Raw genomic sequence first — 21256 nt, forward strand, 5'->3', positions numbered from 1 at the left:
CTACTTATTATTAAATGATTTTTTTCCTACATGACTCCTGAACTTGCCCTCCTACTCCCAATCACTGAATCCTCTGTGCTCCCAAATATTTCCTATCTGCTTCCAGTAACACTTACCTTTTTATTTCATTATAGCCAATTACCATCATCCCCTTTTGCCTTGCACAGACATCCATTCGACATTTAATTTTCCTTGCCTTGGCACTTACCTGCCTTTTTGCCTTTCCTTCCCCAAACCACTTTACTGTGCATCCTAACATTGGACACACCTATCTTTCCAGTTCTGATGAAAAAGAAATCATAGGTTTGAAACTATTTCCCTGTCCACAGATGTCTAATGTGCTAAGTATCTTCTACATGAAAATAAACTATTTTAAATGATAATGTTCCATGTATTTTTTCCACCAACTAACAAGTTCAATGACAAGGCAAACTTAGAACTCAAAAATTATCAGACCAACTCGTATCAAAATACTTCAATGAAGGTAATCAGGATCAATAAATATGGAATATTGCAAATGAAACCCTGGAAAAATGTATGCAAGTACTCAGAATGCAATAAAACTAATAAATACCATTTCCAAATGTGTTTATTAGAATAGCAATTCTTTGATATCATTGGTCTTCTCTGCACCTGTACCTCATTCCAGATTGCTTGCTGCTGGACAAAAACTACAAAATAACATATTACATTTTAAAAACATTTGCCATTTTATTTGCAACTATTTTAAATACAAAGAATATAGACGGATATATTTCCCCATTTATAATATCATGTAAACAAAAGTAGCAGAAATGTATACAACAGTTTTTTCCCCAATCTGACCAGTCAATTGAATGGTAGTTTTTGTGTATTATTGATTAAAAGTTCGTGCTAATCCATACTAACTAAACCTCAAACTCTTTAGACCTGTTAACACTTGCAGTAAAGTCGATCATCCATTAGTTTATCCTGACTGTGGTTGAACACTAAATAAAAGCTTCAAACATGGTCCCAAAGCAGTTCCAGAGTTTAGTACAGGATACAACTTGGCTCTCAGGTGCAGTTCTTTTTTTGTAGTGAAAAATCTATTCAATCTTTTGGAGAGGGAAGAAATGGGAAAAAGAAACAAAATGATTATGAAAGCAATAATTCCCCCATTTTCCACACATAGTTTAAGCGGCATTAAGGGCACTCTCATAAAAGGTGTCATGGCGCTGTGTCAGACAACAGAACCCCTGTGCTTTAGAGTACGTGTCGCAAACACATTTTCAAAAACTGCACGGCCTATTGCTGAAATTACTGACACGGACTGGATACCATGTTCCTTTTCTTCCCCCTTTTTATTTCTTGTACATGGTTACATTAATCAGAATAGCAGTTGTTGGAACTGTGTGCAACATTTTGTGTTGTTGTTGTTGAGAAAGAGGACTAATTAGCTTAATCATTTTCTTCTTCCTCTTCTTCACTATCCTCAATTCCTTCGCTGTCTTCCTGATCCTCCTCCTCCTCTTCCGTCTCTGGAATATCCCACTGTGGATGAGTTTCTGGTACTTGCTTGGCCTCTTGGACTTCAAACTGAATTAAAAATCGAAAAAAATGCAATTAGAACTTATTACATTTTGGGCCAAAACATCCTGATCTTTGGTTGGTTATTTATTCGAGGATGGCCAGCTGACTTCAGAATGTAGGTCAACTTGTCTCTGACTTCTACATCAGAGTAATGCAATGGAGAAGTCAGATTCATGCTGGTGTCATATGCTAGTGTAGCTGGTCTCCAAATCTGCCATCACCAAGTGACAGATCACAGAAGCCCTGCTGTATATCTGATCCCTCACCTTTATGCTACAAATGACTGTTGTATGTTGTGTGACCCTCTTCATTCAAAATGGGTCACCAACTTTGATGGGAATGTGCAGATAAGCAAAATGACTTTTCTGTATTTTTTTAATTGATTTCTAGCACTTTTAAAATAGCTTAAATTGAATTTTTAAAAATGTCTCTGAGCATCCAGGACAGGGCCTCAGGACTGCACGCAGCCCACTATTTTGCAAGCTGGCTGCAGCAGTCAGGCTTCCAGGACAATTGGACCTTATAGGCTGCAAAGATTAACTGCAGCCACAAAAATTGTCCAGGACAAAATCATGGGCTATGGACCAAATTAAAGTATTACAGAGAAGCAGAAATAATTCCCAATGGCAAGGATGATTAACAATTAACCATACTCAGGGAGCAAGGTTTCAGCAGATTTATTTACCTTCAATACTCAAGAACTTCAGATTCTTGGGAACACCATATGCCAATTCTCTGACCACTCTCACCACTACAACTCCAATGAGGCAATTTTTAAATAATTTTCATAAAATGCCTTGCAGAATTTCAATCTGCCATTTAACACTTCCAGTCCATATTCACTGCAATATCTCACTTCCCAACATTGGCTATTAATTAACTGTTTGATATTCCACAATGGCTGGACAATTTTCACCACCTCAGGGACAAGCCCAATTTCATTCTTTAAGTATTAATAACTGAAATATTCTTTCCTAACAGGATGTAATGGGGAAGAATATGGTGCCATTTTGTGACACAGTTAAATAATGCTTCAATGTTATAGATGAAGTCTCAATAGTAATGACCTAGCATATTAAATGAGGGAAGCCAAATTCTTTTGAATTGGGTATCTGCATTTTTTTTGGTATATCAGCCTAGTCCACCTTTCGGGGCAAATCGAATCTCTGATGGCATCACCATAGAAAAGACAGTTTGTTCCAGTATCTTTCTTTTCATGCCTCCAATTCTGCTTCTGCAAACCCCTTTTTCTCCTTTTCTGCAACATTAATGTTCTCTGAATATCATTTCTTTCACATTTTTTTAAAACTTTTCTAGCACTAATTCACATTGAATTATTACATAGTGGGGCACATGTAACAAAAAGATGGCATTTAAAGTGCTGTGTTAAGACTAGAGAAACAAGAATTCTTATGGCAAGCATCTCGAGTGGCATCTCAGTTTTCCTTTATAAAAACTGAAACTGAGCAAATGCAAAGTAGGGGTAGCAAAATGTGGGCATCTTAAGACTGCTTAACTCAATTTACCATGTGGTACGGCCACTGGAAGCCACAGAAATTGTTTACAAGAGCACAGGAAAGAAGTCACAGAAAGTCGGAAAGACAAAAGTCTATGATTCTATGACTCCAAAAGTAACATTAAAACAACTTACCTTTAATGGCCTGATTAGATCTAAACCCATGTAAGAATCGGACCTCAGAATTACAAAGTATTGATAATTGCCAGGTTTATATGGCGCAGGGAATTTCAATTCAATCTGAAATGGAAGGAAATTAAATGTTTAAAAAATGAAATTAGCTTAATAAAAATAGGTTTTTTAAAAAGTAATTTTTTGTTCCATGTTTGCATAAAATTAGCCAAATTAATTTAGATCCAAATTGCTTGTTAAAAGAACGTGCAATTTACACCGCATTCTTCACTAACTTTGATTGCCTCAAAATGTTTTAGAGCCCACAAAATAATTGTGTGTGTGGGGTTGCTCTAATATAGAGAGCATAACAGTAATCTACGCACAGCTCTAATATAGAGAGCATAACAGTAATCTACGCACAGCATCTAACACAAACAACTATAGGATAAAGGCCAGATAATCATTGTAGTACTGTTGGCTGAGGAATAGCTATCATTCCAGACAGTAGATGCACCTCACCTGCTATGGGACCCTTAATTTCTTACAACCACCCAAGATGGGAACTCTGGTGGGAGTCTGATCTGCAAAATGGCGTCCATGGTAGTGCAGTATACTTAAGTTACTGCACAAGAATATGCCTGGATGTGTGCTCACATCTCCTGGAATGCAACCTTAACTTATAACCTGTTGACTCAGTACTACCAACCAAGACATGCCTGGATCTTGAATCTGCTCATCTGAACCAAAATGCTCATATGGAAAATAAATCTTCTGGCGGACAAAATGATCCAACAAAAAGCTAGTGTTAGAAATAAATATTTTGCAGTAAACAGATGGTTACAATCATCCATACTAAAGGTTTAAAACTTGCATGCAAGCTCAGTTTTTATATTCATAGGCTTTCAAAATCTACTGAGCATTGAAATATTTTCTCCATTCCCACCTTGTCATGAAATTAGACCAAACAGTATTGCTTTGAAGTAGAAACTGTCTCTGAACTAAGTACCTCTTACTGTTGTCCTAAATGAGTCATTTATATACAGAAAATGTCAAGCTGCAAGATACCTAGAAAAGTTAACACTAGAACAACATGGGAAACCTAGCTGTTACACACTTGATATTCATTGTACCTTATGGAATCCATTCAGAGCTACATATTTTGACTTTATGGAGGAAATGTTCAATGTTTTAAAAAGAATTGACATTTTACCTCCTCCTCCTCTTTGAGAGTGCATACATGACACGGCATCGATATTAGCACGTGTTCTTTTCTGTCCGCTATATAGAGCCACCACCATTCTTGTTTCTCCTGTGAAAAAAGAAAGTTTACTGTGAGAGTACCTGGAGGGCTGGGATCTACAGTAAGTTGATAATGACTGGAAAATTAGTCAAGTCACAAAATTCAGTGTAGAATAAATGATGATGTTTGCATTTAATCTCAGTTTATTTGTCATCAGAAGAGAAAGTTTTATTATACAGTAAAAATACAATAATCCACTATCTGACTATTCAAAAATCCCAAGTGATTTTGCCCTGAAACTCACGTAGTTTCCACACACTCCCTTTCTACTACCAGGAGCCCCAGATCCCGTGAGGTTACACTAATTAGGATTGTATACTGTGGAATTTAGACCAGGGATTGAATCAGCAACAGTGAGGACAGTCTTTGCCATGAACCAAGTTTCAGTTTTCAGAGTCTCCAACTACAGATATTGATGGCCTGGCTACAATTTGACGTAAAGTATTTTGGTAAAATAGAGATGATTGTCAAAATATGTCAAATTGTTGATCATCAGAATTTGAGGGAACTGTGCATCATAGTTCTGACTGGAGAGCAAACAAGGAACTACTGAATAGTTAGCCTTTTATTAATTGATAAAATGCTAGAACCTGTTAGCAAAATGCTAGAATCCGTTAGCAGATCAAAGTATGACAAGGCAAAGCAAACATGGTTTTACCAAATGTACAAAAGGATATAACCAGAAGGAACCAGTGGATAATATAGCTGGATTATCAAAAGGCATCTGATTAGGTACCACTGGTTGGGGATTACACATTAACATGGTTAAAGGATTTGCTCAAGAACAGAAAACATCAGGAATAAGTGGGCCACTTTCAGGTTAGCAAGCTTTTACAAGTGTCAGAAGGATCAGTACTAAGCCCTCAGCAATTCACCATTTATACCAACCAGATAAATTACAATATTTTCCTAGTTGGGTGACACAAAGCTCTGTTGAAAAATGAGCTACGACATAAGAGTACACAAAGATACAGACAGCTGAAATGAATGGACAAAATGGTGGTAGATGGAATATAATGTGGGAAAACTAGATGGTTCATCCTACCAAAATGAACAAGAAGTAGGAAGTGAAATGGTATATTTTTTTTGAAATATGAGAAGCTAGTAAAATGTTGGTGCTCAGTGGAATCTAGTGCAAGAAACAATAACATTATCATGCAGGTACATGTAAGCAATTCGGAAGGCAAATAGTATATTGCCTTTTGATCTGTGATTAACCTACCAGCACATCTTTGGGTTATGGGAGGAAGCCCATGTGGTCATGGAGAGATGTGCGGACTCTGCACAGAGCAACGGTCAGGTTTGAACCTGGATCTCCGGAGCTGTGAGGCAGCAACACTAATGCTGCACCATTATGACAACATATTTGCAAGTTACTGTTCCTGTTATTTTGGTTGTTTAGGCGTCATTACATGCAGCACTCTCTTTGCACTCCATCCTCAAGCATGCACAACCTTGCACAACTTCTGTTCTTCCAACTATTTTGTTGAAGACTAAATATAAAGATCTGAAGTAGCACATAGAAAGATATACTTTAGAATGTGTCTACAGAAGTTAGCAGTATGATGACTTAGTGCCAATGTATTCAGATTCTAAAGCCAATCACAACATTCTAATAGTTTGTCCAATACAGACATTTATTGCTCCAAAAGCAAAATACTTTAGATGTTGGATTCCTGACAGAAGACAAAATTCCTGGGCATAGCAGGCACGGCAGTATCTGTGCAGAGAAACAGCTTACTTTTTGATACAGTTTTGACTTTAGATTATTATTTAAGTTCTTTAACATGACTTGCACTCACCTCAGGGAAATATAGTGTATGTACTGGGTGGGTGATCTTTGATTTGGTTTCAAGTAGGGCTCTCTCTCTTCTTTGGATACTTTGCTGTAGTGCTTCCCATTCCTGTTTGAAAAGATACAATGCAATGAAATTGATGCAGTTCAGACATATTACACAGGTGAGATTGTATATAAAATCATATACATTCTCACAGATTAAATAATAATCCAGATATCCTTCTAGTCTCCATAACTTTACCAGGTGAACCATCATAAATAAAACAGCAGCACTTTTCTGGCCAAGGCATCATCAAATCTTTAAAATAGAAAGAGCACAAGGACAAGCAAAGAATGCCCCATTTAATATTTTTCACAAATACCAGTATGCTCACCATAATTTCTCAACCTAATTGCCTCATGGAAGTCTTTCCTTAATTAATTTCAATGGTCACCCCAAATAACCTACCAACAAATTGTAGCGGTTGCTACCGCGGAATGAACACAAGACACTAGTTGTAGAATTTCAGAATAGAACTGGTTTATTTTCCCGCCTTGTGTGGGCCTTTTAAGGGAGACTGTTCGCGCCCAATGCAACCGGCAATGACGTATATGCTATGTCATCAAGTCTTTCCCTCGCGCGGGTTCTCCCCGTCACTCGGGGAAGACGAAGGCCCGCCGCCATCTTGGGCCTCGCTGCTCCGACGCCGTGCGACCTGACTGCCGAGCCAGTTCGCTTGCCCGGATGGTGAGTTGCTACAAAATGAATTATTTCGATACAAAATACACAACTTCTCTCAATAACAGCAAAGTCAAATAATTCCTTTGCTGGAGTTATTGTGTAAGTGGACTAATTCAAACACTAAACTGAAGCTGAAAGATGACATCCTGGAACAGGTAATTGCAGTTCGTCTGTGGATCTTGACAGGTCTTTCGCAAACTTAGTTTAGTATTAGTGAGAAACCTTCAGAATAAGAAAGCCTCTTCAAAGTTATTTCAGGGATAAAAAATACTTGACAACATAATTTGAAATTCTGTCAAGTAAAACTGCCATTTTAAAATTTATTACATGCTACATTACTTTCACTGTTTAAATAAAAAGCTCTCCCCAACCACTAGTCTTTCAGGGTTTACTCCAGTTGAACTTCCTGAAAAAAAAAAGTAACAAAATCACTTCCATATTCTGAATCATCTCCAAAATGGGCTAGGATATGGTGAGATGAGAGCTGCCAATTATGTTCTGCTAAACTTCAGAAGTTTTTTTTATTTAAATAATGAGAATTTTGGCAAAAAAACTCAATGCTGATGACAATGAAAAATAACAGACTCAAAATTGATTGTTCAGAACTCAGCCAATAAAAATTAACATTACTGATACAAATCTCTTCAAACTGTTAAACGAGCTCCAAGTTACAGACTGGCTATACTTTGAAAAGGGACAACATTTTGTAATTTTTTTTAAACAGGCATTAAATTCAGATTACATTTCACACAAGCTTTAATCATGATTTACAATAAAAATAATTGCATAACATTTCTAAAGGCAAGCAACAACAAAATTAGTAGAAGAGAGCTCTGGAAGGATATGGAAAAGATTTCAAATTGCAAATGAGTACTTTACCAAATGAATGGGTAGATAGCCTATTTGGGGATCCTCAGTTCTATTCTCTAATAATCTAGGAAGCAAGTGAGAGCCAGAAACTAACTTGTCCCTGAGAAAGTAGTTGTTTTGTATCCACCCTATCAAATTATTTAATCTTTTTAGGAACCCCAATTAGATCACCCCTAAACCCATGGGAATACAAGCCAATTAAAAAAAATGACTTCACTTTTAATCCCTGCAGTAGTCTTTGACCATTTAAGTAGACAGCGCAGAAACATTGCAGTTTGTGATGCTGATCCACAGCTCCAGCGACCTGGGTTCAATCTTGACCTTGGGTGCTGTGTGGAGTTTACACATTGCTGTGACCATGTGGGTTTCCTGGGTGCGCCTGTTTCTTCCCACATCATTGGTAGATTAATTAGCTATGTGATTTACACCTAGTGTAGGAAGGTGGCAGGTGATTCAGAGATTGGTGGGCATGTGGGAGAATTGGACTGATGAGAATTCTGAGGATAAGTGGGCTGAATGATCTTCTTTACATCATAATAAGATAAAATTTCCAAATACACCTGGGAAGTTTTTCTATACAAGAGATATACCAATACAAGTTGTTGCTTTTTAGGTAATTTCATACAAATCTACTCAATGCCACTAAAGCACTAATCACCAGTACACAAAAACATAACACTGCACCAAAGTGCTCAAGTAGCTGCAATTGCGCCAATGTAAGTCACTTTATAATGAACCAAGTAAACAATAACAGGTTTCATTCATATTCCTTGCATGGGTCTCAAGGATTAATTGGAACTGTTTTTTTCCCTCACTGCAGAATTAAGGTACTTTGGTTTTACTGCTGAAAGAAAAATTGACTTACAGCTTCATCATCCTTCTCTTCGTGTTCTGTTTCTTTGTCACTGTCATCTTCCTTCTCACTCTGGGAATCTTTGTTAGTTGTCTCTTCTTCAGAATCACTCCCTTTATCTGATAAATCGTCCTCATCCTCATCTCGGTTTGATGGATCCTAGAATGACATAGGACAAAATAAATGCTTAATTTTCATTCTATGTAAACAGAGCAGGAAATTATAAAATGGAGAGACTACAAAATTCAGTTGACAAAACCCAAAAGGAGAAAGTTTAAAATATTCATTTCTTCAACAAAGAAAACAATGTACTTACTAGGTACCTACCTCTCTCAGTTTGACTAAATAAGGTTTACCAACTCCTCAAGTTTGTGTGCACTGTAGTAACATTGTTCAATCATTCGGTATCGTCCTTTTTTGCCATATATACTATTTCTGAAGGTTAATATTCCCAAAATCCTGTAAAACTCAAGTTAATAAAGCCTTTGTCACTACCTTAGTCATCAACTGTCTCATTACAGTGGCCCAAACCACAGTGTGGATTCTATTAATATAGATTCACAATGGGCATGATTGTCAGCTCCAAGAGCAATGCATGGAGCAGCATCTACTGATAGGAATGTTTTCAGAGCTGGTATAGATTCAGTGGGCTGAATGGCTTTTTTTTTTAAAACCTTACGCAAGCCTTTAACTTCATCAATTCAGAGGACATCTTTCTCAATTTGGCTACCTGCAGAAATTCATCTCTATCTTATGTCTGCTACCTGATGCCATACAAGCTGTGATCTTAAACTATGGATACACAACAGAATATTCAGTATAGTGGTCCCAAACAAGCTGTGCAATCGCCTCAACATTTTTCCTCCTCTTTCTTGCCATCAAGAGGCGAGATGCTAGAGTGAAACTAAACTCCACAACAAATAGGAAACTTTTCAACCATCAACACCTCCACTCTAGAATCAAGGTCACCACAACTTTCAGACACTTCCTTAACAGTACATTTGGAAGCCGAGTTCCAAGTCATCACCAGTCATTCAGTGAAGTACATGCTTCACACTTAACATTCACAACACAAAGATCTTCTACCAACCTGCCCTCACTGTACAGCACTGTTCTCTAACGATAAAAGTCCACAATGAGACACCAGATAACATGGATTATTTCCTTTATCTCAAAAGACACCTCCCAGTGAAGGGCAACATTGACAATGAAACCCACTAAGTCTTTAGTCATCTGAGGAAAAGAATGTTTGAAGATCAAGACCTCAAATCCATGCAAAGTTCGTGGTCTACCTGGCAGCAGCAACCCTCCCTCTTTTTCATTTCTGGAACCTGGACTACCTTCAGCAGGCACCTCACGTCACTGGAGATAAATCCTCCAAATTCACTAGCATAATAAGCAAACCAACAGAATCTCTCCAAGGCCAACAGAAGTGCAGCACCTCCCAAATTATGCAGCCACCAGCCCCATCAGGCACCCACTGTCTCACCTGTGCCAAAGTCTGCAGAACCCACACAGTCCTCATCAGCCACATCAAAGCCCACACATCTAGAAAGCAAGACAGACTTCCTCGATCTTAGGAATTGCCTAAGATGGGAGCACCACAGATGTGATTTTAACTTTTGCAAACTGTCTCAGAATTTATCAAAACAAAAATGCATTGAGATTTACTTCAGGAATTTTTTAATGAAGAACATGAGTAAGAAGAGAACCTTTAACTGACACTAACTTTATGCTTTGGGACAAATTTGAATTTTCTTGTAATTTTTGACCTCTCTCACACACCTTTTCAAAATATATGAAGCAAGAGCAGCAACGTATCAAGGCAGCATGCAGGGCTGGGAGCGAAGCCAGATGTGTGGCGGGTGCATGGCATGGAACAAGGCTAGGTGCTTGGAGCTTGGTCAGGATTGGGAGCTGGGGAGTATAGTGTAGCCAGGAACCCAGGCTGATATGTAGCCACAAGCCAGGCACCAGAATGTTGCCAAGGCATGGCTGTGGGTGAGGAGTGCCCAGAGGGGGGGGAAGCAGCAGTAGGGGTTGAAGGGAAATTGGAAGGACTAGGTGGGTCATTGGCAGGATGGGGGTGGGGGGGTTTAAAAAAAAGGTATTGTGCCTACTCGAAAATCAGGAGGGCTGAGGTGGGGGAGGAAGGGGGCAAGGTTAGGGCAAGATGGATGAGGTGGGGTGGAGAAGTGAGGGAGAGACACCTGTATCGGAGTTTCTGTGTGGCTTGTGTATGAACGAGACTGCAAGTGCACGTGCACACGCAAATGAAAAATAGTGACAGTATGTTTGTGCTGAGTACCTCCTTTGCATTGTCCTACAACATCTGAGCATTTAACATCCAAGTAGCAGAGTTTGGTTTCCGCTAGTCTCAGTATCTCTTAGCGTTGGAACAATGCCTTGCACTTTCAAGTACATGTGGGTAGCTGGTGTGCAATAGCTACCCTATTTTTAAAGAAAGCACACACAGCTAACTACCACGCCACCATTTAACTTTCAGGAGGTGGAACATCGGGATGCTCAAGGCAGTCCTAACAGCAGCAGACCCAAATGTCACTTTGCCAGTTTGGGAACTAATTTTTGGCATTGACATTGCTGCCCTGAATGAGATACAACAGCCAGAAGGTGGTCAGCTGAGAGAACAAGGTGGTGATAAACCACCTTCTGGAAAGGCAAAATGGAAGAGGAACACCATCTCCATATAGTGGGCTTCACAATGAAGTCTGGTCAGTACCATCCCCTGTGGAGTTAGTAAACGTTTCATGATCCTTCGGTTCACATGACCCAACCTTGGTAGCCATAGATGAAACCAAACTCCTGGTCCGCAGCTCAGAGGAAGACAAATTGGTGTTAAACTTGCCCAGGTGACTCAAAAGGTGGGAAAAGACAGAGCCCTCTGCAAGCAGAGGTTGCAAGGAGGGAGTAGAGAACGTTCTGATGTTTCCCACCCCCCCTCCCTCTCCTGGAGCTTTTTAAATTTAAATCATCCTTGATCCCAGAGGAGTGCCTAAATTCAGTTGGAAATACTACAATGCTGCCACCTTGAGGGCTTTCTGCTGAAAGTTCAAAGAACATCATTTTTCTAAATTTAACATGCATAAGAACAGAAGACGACAGCAGTAGGCCAACCATCTGGCCCTTTAAGCCTTGTCCGCCATTCATCAAGATCATGGTCAATATTCCACTTCAAAGCCATTTTCCTGCACTATCCCATATCCCTCATTTCCTGTTAATATCCAGAAATCTATTGATTTCTGCTCTGAGTAAACTCCATGACTGAACCTTCACAGTCTCCAGGGAAGAGAATTTTGAAAAATCACCACCCTCTGTATGAAGAAATTTCTCCTCATTCCAAAATGTCTTACTGTTTATTTTAAGACTATATCCCTGGTTCTAGACTCTGCAGACAGAGTAGGCATCCTTCATGCAATCTGTTGAGCCCTATAAGAGTTTTGTAAGTTTCAATGACATCTCCCCACATTCTTCTACACACAAAAGAATATAGGCCTAGTCTACTCAATCTCACCTCACAAGGCAAACCTGCCAAACCTGCAACCAGTCTTATGAATTTTCTCTGGATTCCCTTTGTGGCAAATATATCCGTCTTTAGGGAAGGATTTCTAAGAATGCTGGAACTTGGGTACCTCATTAAATAAAACAATTGAAGTCAATGTTGAAGCAAATTAATTGCTATTCTCTTTAGGCCAATAACAGTAATTCCCCAGAGACATGAGAGACTGCAGATGCTGAGATCTGCAGAAAACGAAGTTGCTGGAGGAACTCAGTGGGTTAGGCAGCATCCATGGAGGCAAAGGGATAGTTGACATTTCAGGTCAACACCCTGCATCAGGACTGAGAGTGTAATGGGGAGATAGCCAGTATAAAGTGGTGAGGGGGAGAGGTGAAGCAGGAGCTGGTGAACACTAGGTGGATCAAGGTATGGAGGGGTTAATGGGCAGATGGATGCACGTGGGGTAGGGAGAGGTGGAGATAGTGACAGAGGCTGGGACGTGACCAGTAGAGACAAAGAGCTGCTGATTACAGAATCTGATAAGAAAGGAAGGTGATGAATGGAACTGGATAAGGGAGGGATACTGGGCTGAAGGGAACAGTGTGTGAGAAAACCTGGGCGCATAAAGAGGGGACAGAGGAAGTGTGGGTTACCTGAAACTGGCTCAGTTTGCAACCGCTTTGCAGAGCACCTGCTCTGTCTGCAATGGCCATCTTGAGCTCCCAGTTGAAGCCATTTCAACTCCCCTCCCCATTTCCACACAGACCCATCTGCCCTCGGCCTCCTCCACTGCCAGGGTGAGGCCAAACGCAAACTAGAGGAACAGCACCTCATATTCCTCCTGAGTAGTCTACAACTCATTGGCATGAACAGTGAATTCCCTTGTTTCAGGTAATCCACACCCCCTGTTCCTTTCTCTCTTTCCTCCTGATGCACACAGGTCTTCTCACTGTTCCCTTCTGCCCAGCATCCTCCCTTATCTGATTCCATTCATCACCCTCCTTTCTTATCAGATTTCATAATCAGCAGTTCTTCGATGTTTCCACTAATCACCTCCAAGCTTCTATCACTATCTCCACCCATTCCCCTCCCACCTGGCTCACTCTGCCCATCAACCTGGATTTACCTATCACTTCCCAGCTCCTGACTCATCCTTCCCTCTCACCTCATTATACTGGTTATCTCCCTTTACACTCAGTCCTGATGCAGAGTCTCAAGCCAAAACATCGACTATCCCTTTGCCTCCACACATGCTGCCTGACCCATGAATTCCTCCAGCAGCTTGTTCTTGTTTCCCCGCAACAGTAATTCCCTACCTGCTTATTAGATCGTGAGGTACTAAAAAATTGGTAGCACACATGGGATAGGATTTAATCTATACAAACTAACTTATTAAGAAGTCAGCATGAATTAATTAATGGACTGGAGGAATATTCCTGTCAACTTTGGACTGATTACAGACCACAAGGAGAAACAGCCTACCAACATTCTGAAAGTTTTAACTTCCTAGTCTCAAACTATTCTGCAATATGGAATGAGATCTAACCTGCGGCCAAATACTTTTACAGGTGCTCTAAGTATGTAAAACTGATACATGTCATGCTTGAACAGGAGGATCCCTCATGTGTGAAGCGTCTTCAATGCTGTCAAATTTACAATCTACCCTGAAGAACACACTAATCCACTGATGCAGAAACATTAAAAGATTACATGCTAGGAAGCAATAAAAGGCAGGAAAGATTTTCCGACAAGCAGAAAACATAAATGTATTTGTAAACTGCAACAACACCCTTACTATGTTTCCTTTCCACTAAAATGTGCCGTGCCTTGGTACAAATCACCAAGAAAAAAAATCACCCAAAAGTCCAAATGTTCATATATCTGATCTAACAAGACAAATCAACATCAAAGACCTAGGAACGATTATTCAAGTAAGTGGTAACAGGGCACTTGGAAAATGATATTAGGATTGGGCAGGGTCAGCATGGATTTATAACACGGAAATTATGTTTGACAAGCTTGCTGGAATTTGCTTGTTGTAATTAGCAGAACACACAAGGGTAAACAAGTTGATGTAGTGTATTTAGACTTTCAGAAAGCCTTTGATAAGGTGCTATGTAAGAGTTTACTGAAGTAAATTAGAACACATGGTATTCTGTAACAAGATACTGGCACGGAATGAGAAAAGGTTAATTGATAGAAAACAACAAACAGGTTATTTTCAGATTGGGTGCCTGCAATCAGTGGGATGTCATTGGAATCAGTACTGGAACCACTGCTATTATGGAATCAGATCCAACCTATGGTCAGGGCCCCAAGGCCCACGTGCTGCACATGGATTCATTCAAATCTCTTAAAATTACCAAGCAGTTCAGGTGACTTAAAGATTTGAAGAAAGAGCATGTGTCATACATTGCCTGCTACAACTGAGCCATTAGCTTGACTGTGCTTCTGTTTCTGCTTCTGTTGCTCCGTTGGCTGCTGTTGTGTTGGCTGAGTGGCTCCCTTCTTTTTGGTTGGTTTCTTTTTCTTAGATTTAGGGGGTTTCTTGGTTCCTTTATTCTTCTGCCAGGCTTTCTTTTTACTTTTAGCACCACCAGTTCCTTGCTGTTAAACCAATGTGAAATGATATTAAACCATTGCAAACTTCCATGTGCTAAATACATTTATAGGTGTTAATTTTAAGTGCACGGCAGTGTGTAGCTTAAAATCAAATACAAAAGAATCAGAATATAGATAGTTAATCCCAATATCTAAAGGCACAAATATTAAACTTCAATGGTGTGCTTAAAATTCCTCAGTCAGAAAATATTTATAACTTCTCTATTTGTCCTAATTTATTTCATAAAAGAGCAGTAGAATACCACAAAGTATTGAATATTTATGCATTCAGAATAGCCTATTAAATCAATTATTTGAGAATAAAACAATTTAGCCAAGGAACATGAGAAAAAAGAGTAGGGACAGCCCCTAGGGCATTTGGTGAGGTAGTGTCTGTGAAAGGCAGGTAAAGAGGTCATTACAATAAGAAGGAAGTAGAAACGTATGGTTTCTTTTACTTTCAATTTTCCTAAAGAGCCATCATCTATATTTTATTAACATTCAGGCAAGTGGTATTGGTTTACAACAGAGTCAGAGGTGGAGAAGCAGAGAGCAGAGCAGCATTTTTTCCCCTTTTTAAAAAGTGAAGTTAACAACCAAGAATTTTCAGGGGAACATATGAGGTGATGGATAACTGACCTGTTGGGAAATTTCTCCTCTCTCTGGTTGTTTTTGTAGATATCATGGGTGTGAAGAGGTTGGGGAGATGGTTGAAGAGTGAAAGGCTGAATAAATACATTAAGGCTGAATAAATAAAGCAGCAGAGTAAAAGAATGGGGAAAATAAAGGGATTGGGATCCTGGTGCAGAAAAGAAGCAATAAGAACAATGGTGGGATTATGTGCATAACAGTAATGGCAAAGTATTTGATTGGCAAGGAGAAAGGGTCACAAGAGAGAAAGAGTGAAGCATGAATGATTGATGGTGAAATTGGAAAGGGTTTTCCTGGAACTCCACACAAAATAATAGTCAGATGCTATCAGTAGCTTTTTCCTGATACCACCACCTACCATCAAAAATTGAAAGACAACAAGAAAATTTGAAGATAACAGATGGAACAGTCAAAGAGAAACCATAACCCAAAGACAGCAAGAGAGACCACATTCTTTTTTTTAATCACGTCATGCCACTGTACATCAATTATAATAGAAATCTTGTACCTACATACTGTCAACATTATAAATTTTTATACCATTTTCTTTTTTATGGTAATTTGTAATCTTGATGCACTATTAGTATGCATACTTTGTGGAGGCATTGCAGTGTGATTACTGATGGGTGGATGCAATTCTGTGGCAAATTTAAGCATAGTTTTCAGCATAAAAGTGAGCATGAAAAACCCTAAGCATTACTAGATCACTTGACATTGCACACATCTTACATGGAAACACAATTCTGTGCCACCCAATGACAGCGCTCTGCTAGGCTACTATAAATAAACATGGATATGAACAATGCAAAGTAGATGCACTTAACCCTTATTCAAATAGAAGACACATTACCAGGTTCTATAATGAAGAATAGAAGTTCTGTGCAGTCTATCCACGTAACTCCCATGATAAAGTACTGTGGGATGGGGGAAAAGGAAACCAATACAAATGCACATACTGCACTTCAACAGATATCTCATCTCAAAAGAATTTAAGTATCAGATGGTGCAGACTTAGCAGGACAGGCAAGTTACTTGAAAACAGCTGCAATCAAAGCCAGCTGTTAAGCTAGAACTGGTCACAATATTACTAGAGTATACTTGTAGATGAAGTTCTGCCATTCAGAACTCAAAATATTTCTGAAGTGTACTGACCAGCAATGGGACAAATAGTTAAATTACTGCCTGTTCAAAAGGGTGAAAGCACAAATTAAAAATGCACTCTTTTGATTTAACTTTGTTTTCATAAAAAATGAGCATCCTGCTGTGATTCCCCTAAGAATAGCACAGGTTAAAATACAATAAACACAAGGTGTATTGAAATTACATGCAAAAAGTTCAAACATAACGAATGTAAATATTGCAGTTTTTGCCTACAAGACATAATTGGCTAAAATTCGCCTACAAGACATAATTGTCATTTAAACTTACTATGTCATCAGTGTCCTGCTCTTCATTTATACAAGCACCATGTTCTTGTTCCTTTTCAAAGATGGCCTTTGAAAAAAGATTTTAAAAAGTTGAAACAAAATATGGAACACAAAATACTACAATTGCGGGGGCAAGTGCCAGGGGAAGGATGGGTGGGTAGGGATGAGCGAACCAGAGTGTCACGGAGAGAGTGGTCTTGCAGAAAGCAGAAAGTGGGGAAGGTGCTATAAAAATCTTGTGAAAGAGTAATTGCAATCCACAATCTTTCTTATGAATACTGGTACTTACAGCCATATCCTCTCTGCTAAGCGTCACAGTGACAGTGACAATTGATCCTGCAGTAATGTTGCTGCTGTCTTCATCATCCAAAACTGAGGAGGAGCAAAACAAAATATGATTTCTGATTTATTCCTTTAACATTCCATCTCTAAACCTCTTCTAGTGCAACATAATTCACCAACGAATACTCAGGTTGGTTACCAGATTTTGGAGAAAGATAAAAAGTTCACTAGATCTCCACTCACATTATATGAGAGATTGTAAACTATGAATCAATTTAAGAACTTCTCAATATGGCATTTATTCAATCCTGTGATCACTTCTAAATGCTACAGAGCAGCATTCAAGGGCATACTAATACAGTATATAGTGAAGATTCCCATTATGTTCAGTTCTGCCATGTCACCAGCCGTGCTGGCAAACGGCTGCAATGAGGTCTGCTCCCAGTGAGCATAGCAATTCCACGTAAAAATAGCCTCACTCTAGTTCTAACATTCCAAGTTCCTCTCAATTAAAAGGAAAATGTTCCAAACGTAGAACAGTACAGCACAGGAAAAGGCCCTACGGCCAGGATGTTGTGCTGAACTAATTAAGCCAACAACACCTAATCCCTCTTGCCTGCACATGGGTCCATATCCCTCTGCATATTCATGTGCCTATCTAAGAGCGTCTTACATGCCTTTGTCATATCTGCCTCCACCACCACCCTTGGCAGCACATTCCAGGCACATCTGTGTAAAAAAAAAACGTGCACCACACATTTCCTTTCAACTTTCTTCCTCTCGCCTTTTGTGGATGCCCTCTAGTATTAGACATTTTGACCCTGGGAAAAAGATACTGGTAAAACCCAGAACTTTGCATGCATCTGCCTGTCTCAATCCACCATAAAACTGTTAACTTAGTATTAATCAGTGCCCACTCTAAGAGAAGGCAGAAGTGACGCTGGAAGAAATGCTGTTAATTTGAAATAAAGAGGAGTTGTTGGTCAGTATAGGAGCTTTACCACGTTTGGCCTGGAGAATACTTTATCCTGATACATGATGCCAGAAACACAAATTCATTTCTCAGCATAAAAATTCACAAAAGAAACCATGGATGCTGGAAACAAGGTCAGTTTTGTAGGAGGCCTTCCAACATTGGAAAGCATCAACCAACTTGCACCAGACATTATTGGACTTTCCCAGAACTCTAAAATGCAGACTAATGACAAATATGGTTGCTAATTGGAATAATACAGGGTGTGTGTGTGTGTGTGTGTGTGTGTGTGTGTGTGTGTGTGTGTGTGTGTGTGTGTGTGTGTGTGTGTGTGTGTGTGTGTGTGTGTGTGTGTGTGTGTGTGTGTGTGTGTGTGTGTGTGTGTGTGGCATTATTAGGACAACAACAGGAGATAACAACGTACTGACGTTTTGGTTCAGTCAGAGAGAGGAGAAAGAGGAACACTGCCTGCTGGTCTCTGTATCGATGGATGGAAAACAATAACCGTGTCTGTCACTACAATCCACGTATGGATTTTTGGAATAATTCAGTGGAGTCCACTTTGGCATTAACCTGTAGAAGGAAACAGGTATTTGTGTGGACAGCCACATCTCGAATGCCTTTCGGGGTGGCAGATACTTCGGAACAAAGCAGTGGAGATCAGCGACAGAGGTGTCATATGGGTTTCATTGTGGAACATTTGGATTTCGTAATTTCTCTATTCTCTCTCTACATTTTCTCTTCAGTCAACGGTGGTTTTGCAAAAGCCTTTGCTCACGTTTCACCTTATGGCTTGCTGAACTGAACTTTGAGAACTATTCCTGGACTTGGAGTTTGGGAATTTGCCACACACACACTTCAAGTTTAGCTTTTGAGGTTAATGCTTAAGATCTAACATTTTTATTTTTCTTATCATAAGTAGTTATTAATAAAATTGTTTCTAACACTTATACACGACTCCGTGTTTCTTTTGTTGCTGGTACGTTACATAATATTATATGACTTGATACTTTGCAAAAGTAATAGCAAATTATAATTCTCCCAGTATCTTAAAAATGCACACTAACAGACAATTCTTGTATTACTGATTCATACCTTGCAGCTTTATATCCATGCTAACATGTGGGAAGCTCCCAAGTACTGCCATGACCTCACCATATTTCTCCTCGCTCAGGAAACGCAACATATTACGACGATCAGCATCTTTCATGCTAACCAAGTCTTGAATTGTTCGGACTTTGTACTGTTGTGGAAATAAAGAAAACGGAACTCTAATATTTAACAAATTATAGTTTTTCAACAGCAATACTCAATAACGAACTGCAAGTTAAACCAATGATCAATACATATAGTTCCAGTTGATGTATTACAAGAAAAGTCATGTAGAATAAAACACTTTACTATTGTGCTGCTTTTATGTTGTGTTCTACAGCTTTTTAAAACAAAATCTACAATGGCCATGATTTGGATTACAGCTCAAATGAATAAAAGCCAACCTTCAACCAGTTCAACACACTACACAGTATCTAGAATAGCCAAGGTACGCTGAATAAAGTAAAGCCGATAGGTCCTAACAAAGCCTCAACTAAAGTGCTGTGAACTTGCGTTCCAGAACTAGCTGTGCCTCCAGCCAAATTGCTTCAGTACAACTACAATACAGGTACTGCTCTGATATCCAGTTCATGTCCATGAAAATGACAAACTAAATCTAACTATAAAATCTGTCTATTCTCAAATCTTCAGCAATTTAATGCAGGGTGACACTGATAGTACTGTCAAATTACATTTATCTAAAGTCCAGAAACCGATAGTCATTTCAAGGTTCTTCCAGGACCACTTCATTGCAACTTTTATCTAAACCTGGACAAAAATGTTGACTTCCAGGAAAGAAGGAAGACTGCCCTTGACATTAAGGCAGGACTTCAGAATGCATGGCATGGAAAAGCCCCAGTAAAAATTGAAGTCAGTGAACAACAAACAGAAAACCCTCCATTATCTGTCTGTTACCTGTTGTGGAAGCCATCCACAGCCCAGGACATTTCTGGCTGTGCCTTATGGTATTATTAAAGATGTTACAGCTTTGAACTTAGAAAATACATTTGAAATAGTAATATGGATAAAAGGGAACTACATTTCCAGAAGGCTTTTGCTACAGCGCTGAACCAAAGGTTTTGTGAAAAATAAAACCACAGATTGATATGGATAAAACGCAGGTAGCTATCAAGAAACGTACAGTAGATACAAATGGCTGTTTCTCTTGGTTGGGAAGATGTCATGAGTGATATTCCACAGAATTCAGTAGTAGGGCCTCAATTTATTTATATAAATGACTTGTATAAAGGCACCAAAGATATGGTTGCTAAATTTGCTGATGACACAAAGATAAGTCGGAGAATAACTTGCGAAGAGGTCATAAGGAGGCTACAAAGGAATGCAATGAGAAGGCAAAGATCTAGCAAAGTGCGTATGTGGTAAAATAGTACATTTTGGCAAGAAATATAGAAAACCTCATTAACTACTGAGAAACTAGAGACCTCTGAGATGCAAATGGTCTGGGTGCCTGAGGCATGATTCATAAATGGCCAAGATACAGGCACAGCAAGTAACTAGGAAAGCGAAAAAAAAAGCTTCATTGTTTATTGCCAAGGGAATTGAATAGTGAAGTAGGTGGCAATGCTTCAGTTATTTAGGGTATTGATGAGACCACATCTTGAATTACTGCATACAGGATTAGGCTCCTTATTTAAGAATATACATGGGTCAGACTGACACTTAGAATGGGTAGCTTGTCTTATGAGGAATGGTTCGACAGGCTTGACTTGTATCTGCTAGAGCTTAGAAGACCAACTTGATCAAAACAAAATCCTGATCGATGGATGTGGACAGTATGGTTCCTTACAGAAGGATATAAAACTTGGAGTTACCATTTAAAAAAAAGGAATTATCCATTTAAGAGAATGAGGTGATTTCACCCCCACCCCCCCCCCCCCAAGAGTCTTTTAAAAATATTAAATGGCACCATTTTCACTGAAGAAAGTTTCAGTCTTGGTTAGATAGATTCTTGATAAGGTGATCAAAGCTT

The 21256-nt window shown here is 39.2% G+C and overlaps 1 protein-coding gene across 1 annotated transcript in view; it reads right to left on the bottom strand.

The window, feature by feature from the left end:
• Positions 1-686: 686 nt before the first annotated feature.
• The window catches only part of sec63 (SEC63 homolog, protein translocation regulator), a 79760-nt gene continuing 59190 nt past the window's right edge, over positions 687-21256 (bottom strand). The window contains exons 13-21 of the mRNA XM_052025219.1: positions 19270-19417; positions 17209-17291; positions 16921-16986; positions 14653-14847; positions 8736-8882; positions 6284-6385; positions 4392-4490; positions 3203-3307; positions 687-1557 (exon numbers count right to left, since the gene is read on the bottom strand). Coding sequence (XP_051881179.1) covers positions 1420-1557; positions 3203-3307; positions 4392-4490; positions 6284-6385; positions 8736-8882; positions 14653-14847; positions 16921-16986; positions 17209-17291; positions 19270-19417 — 1083 coding nt within the window. The 3' untranslated portion in view covers positions 687-1419. The remainder of the gene's footprint in view (positions 1558-3202; positions 3308-4391; positions 4491-6283; positions 6386-8735; positions 8883-14652; positions 14848-16920; positions 16987-17208; positions 17292-19269; positions 19418-21256) is intronic.

Source organism: Pristis pectinata, chromosome 10 (genome assembly GCF_009764475.1).
Source record: "Pristis pectinata isolate sPriPec2 chromosome 10, sPriPec2.1.pri, whole genome shotgun sequence".
Taxonomy (NCBI): Eukaryota; Metazoa; Chordata; class Chondrichthyes; order Rhinopristiformes; family Pristidae; genus Pristis; species Pristis pectinata.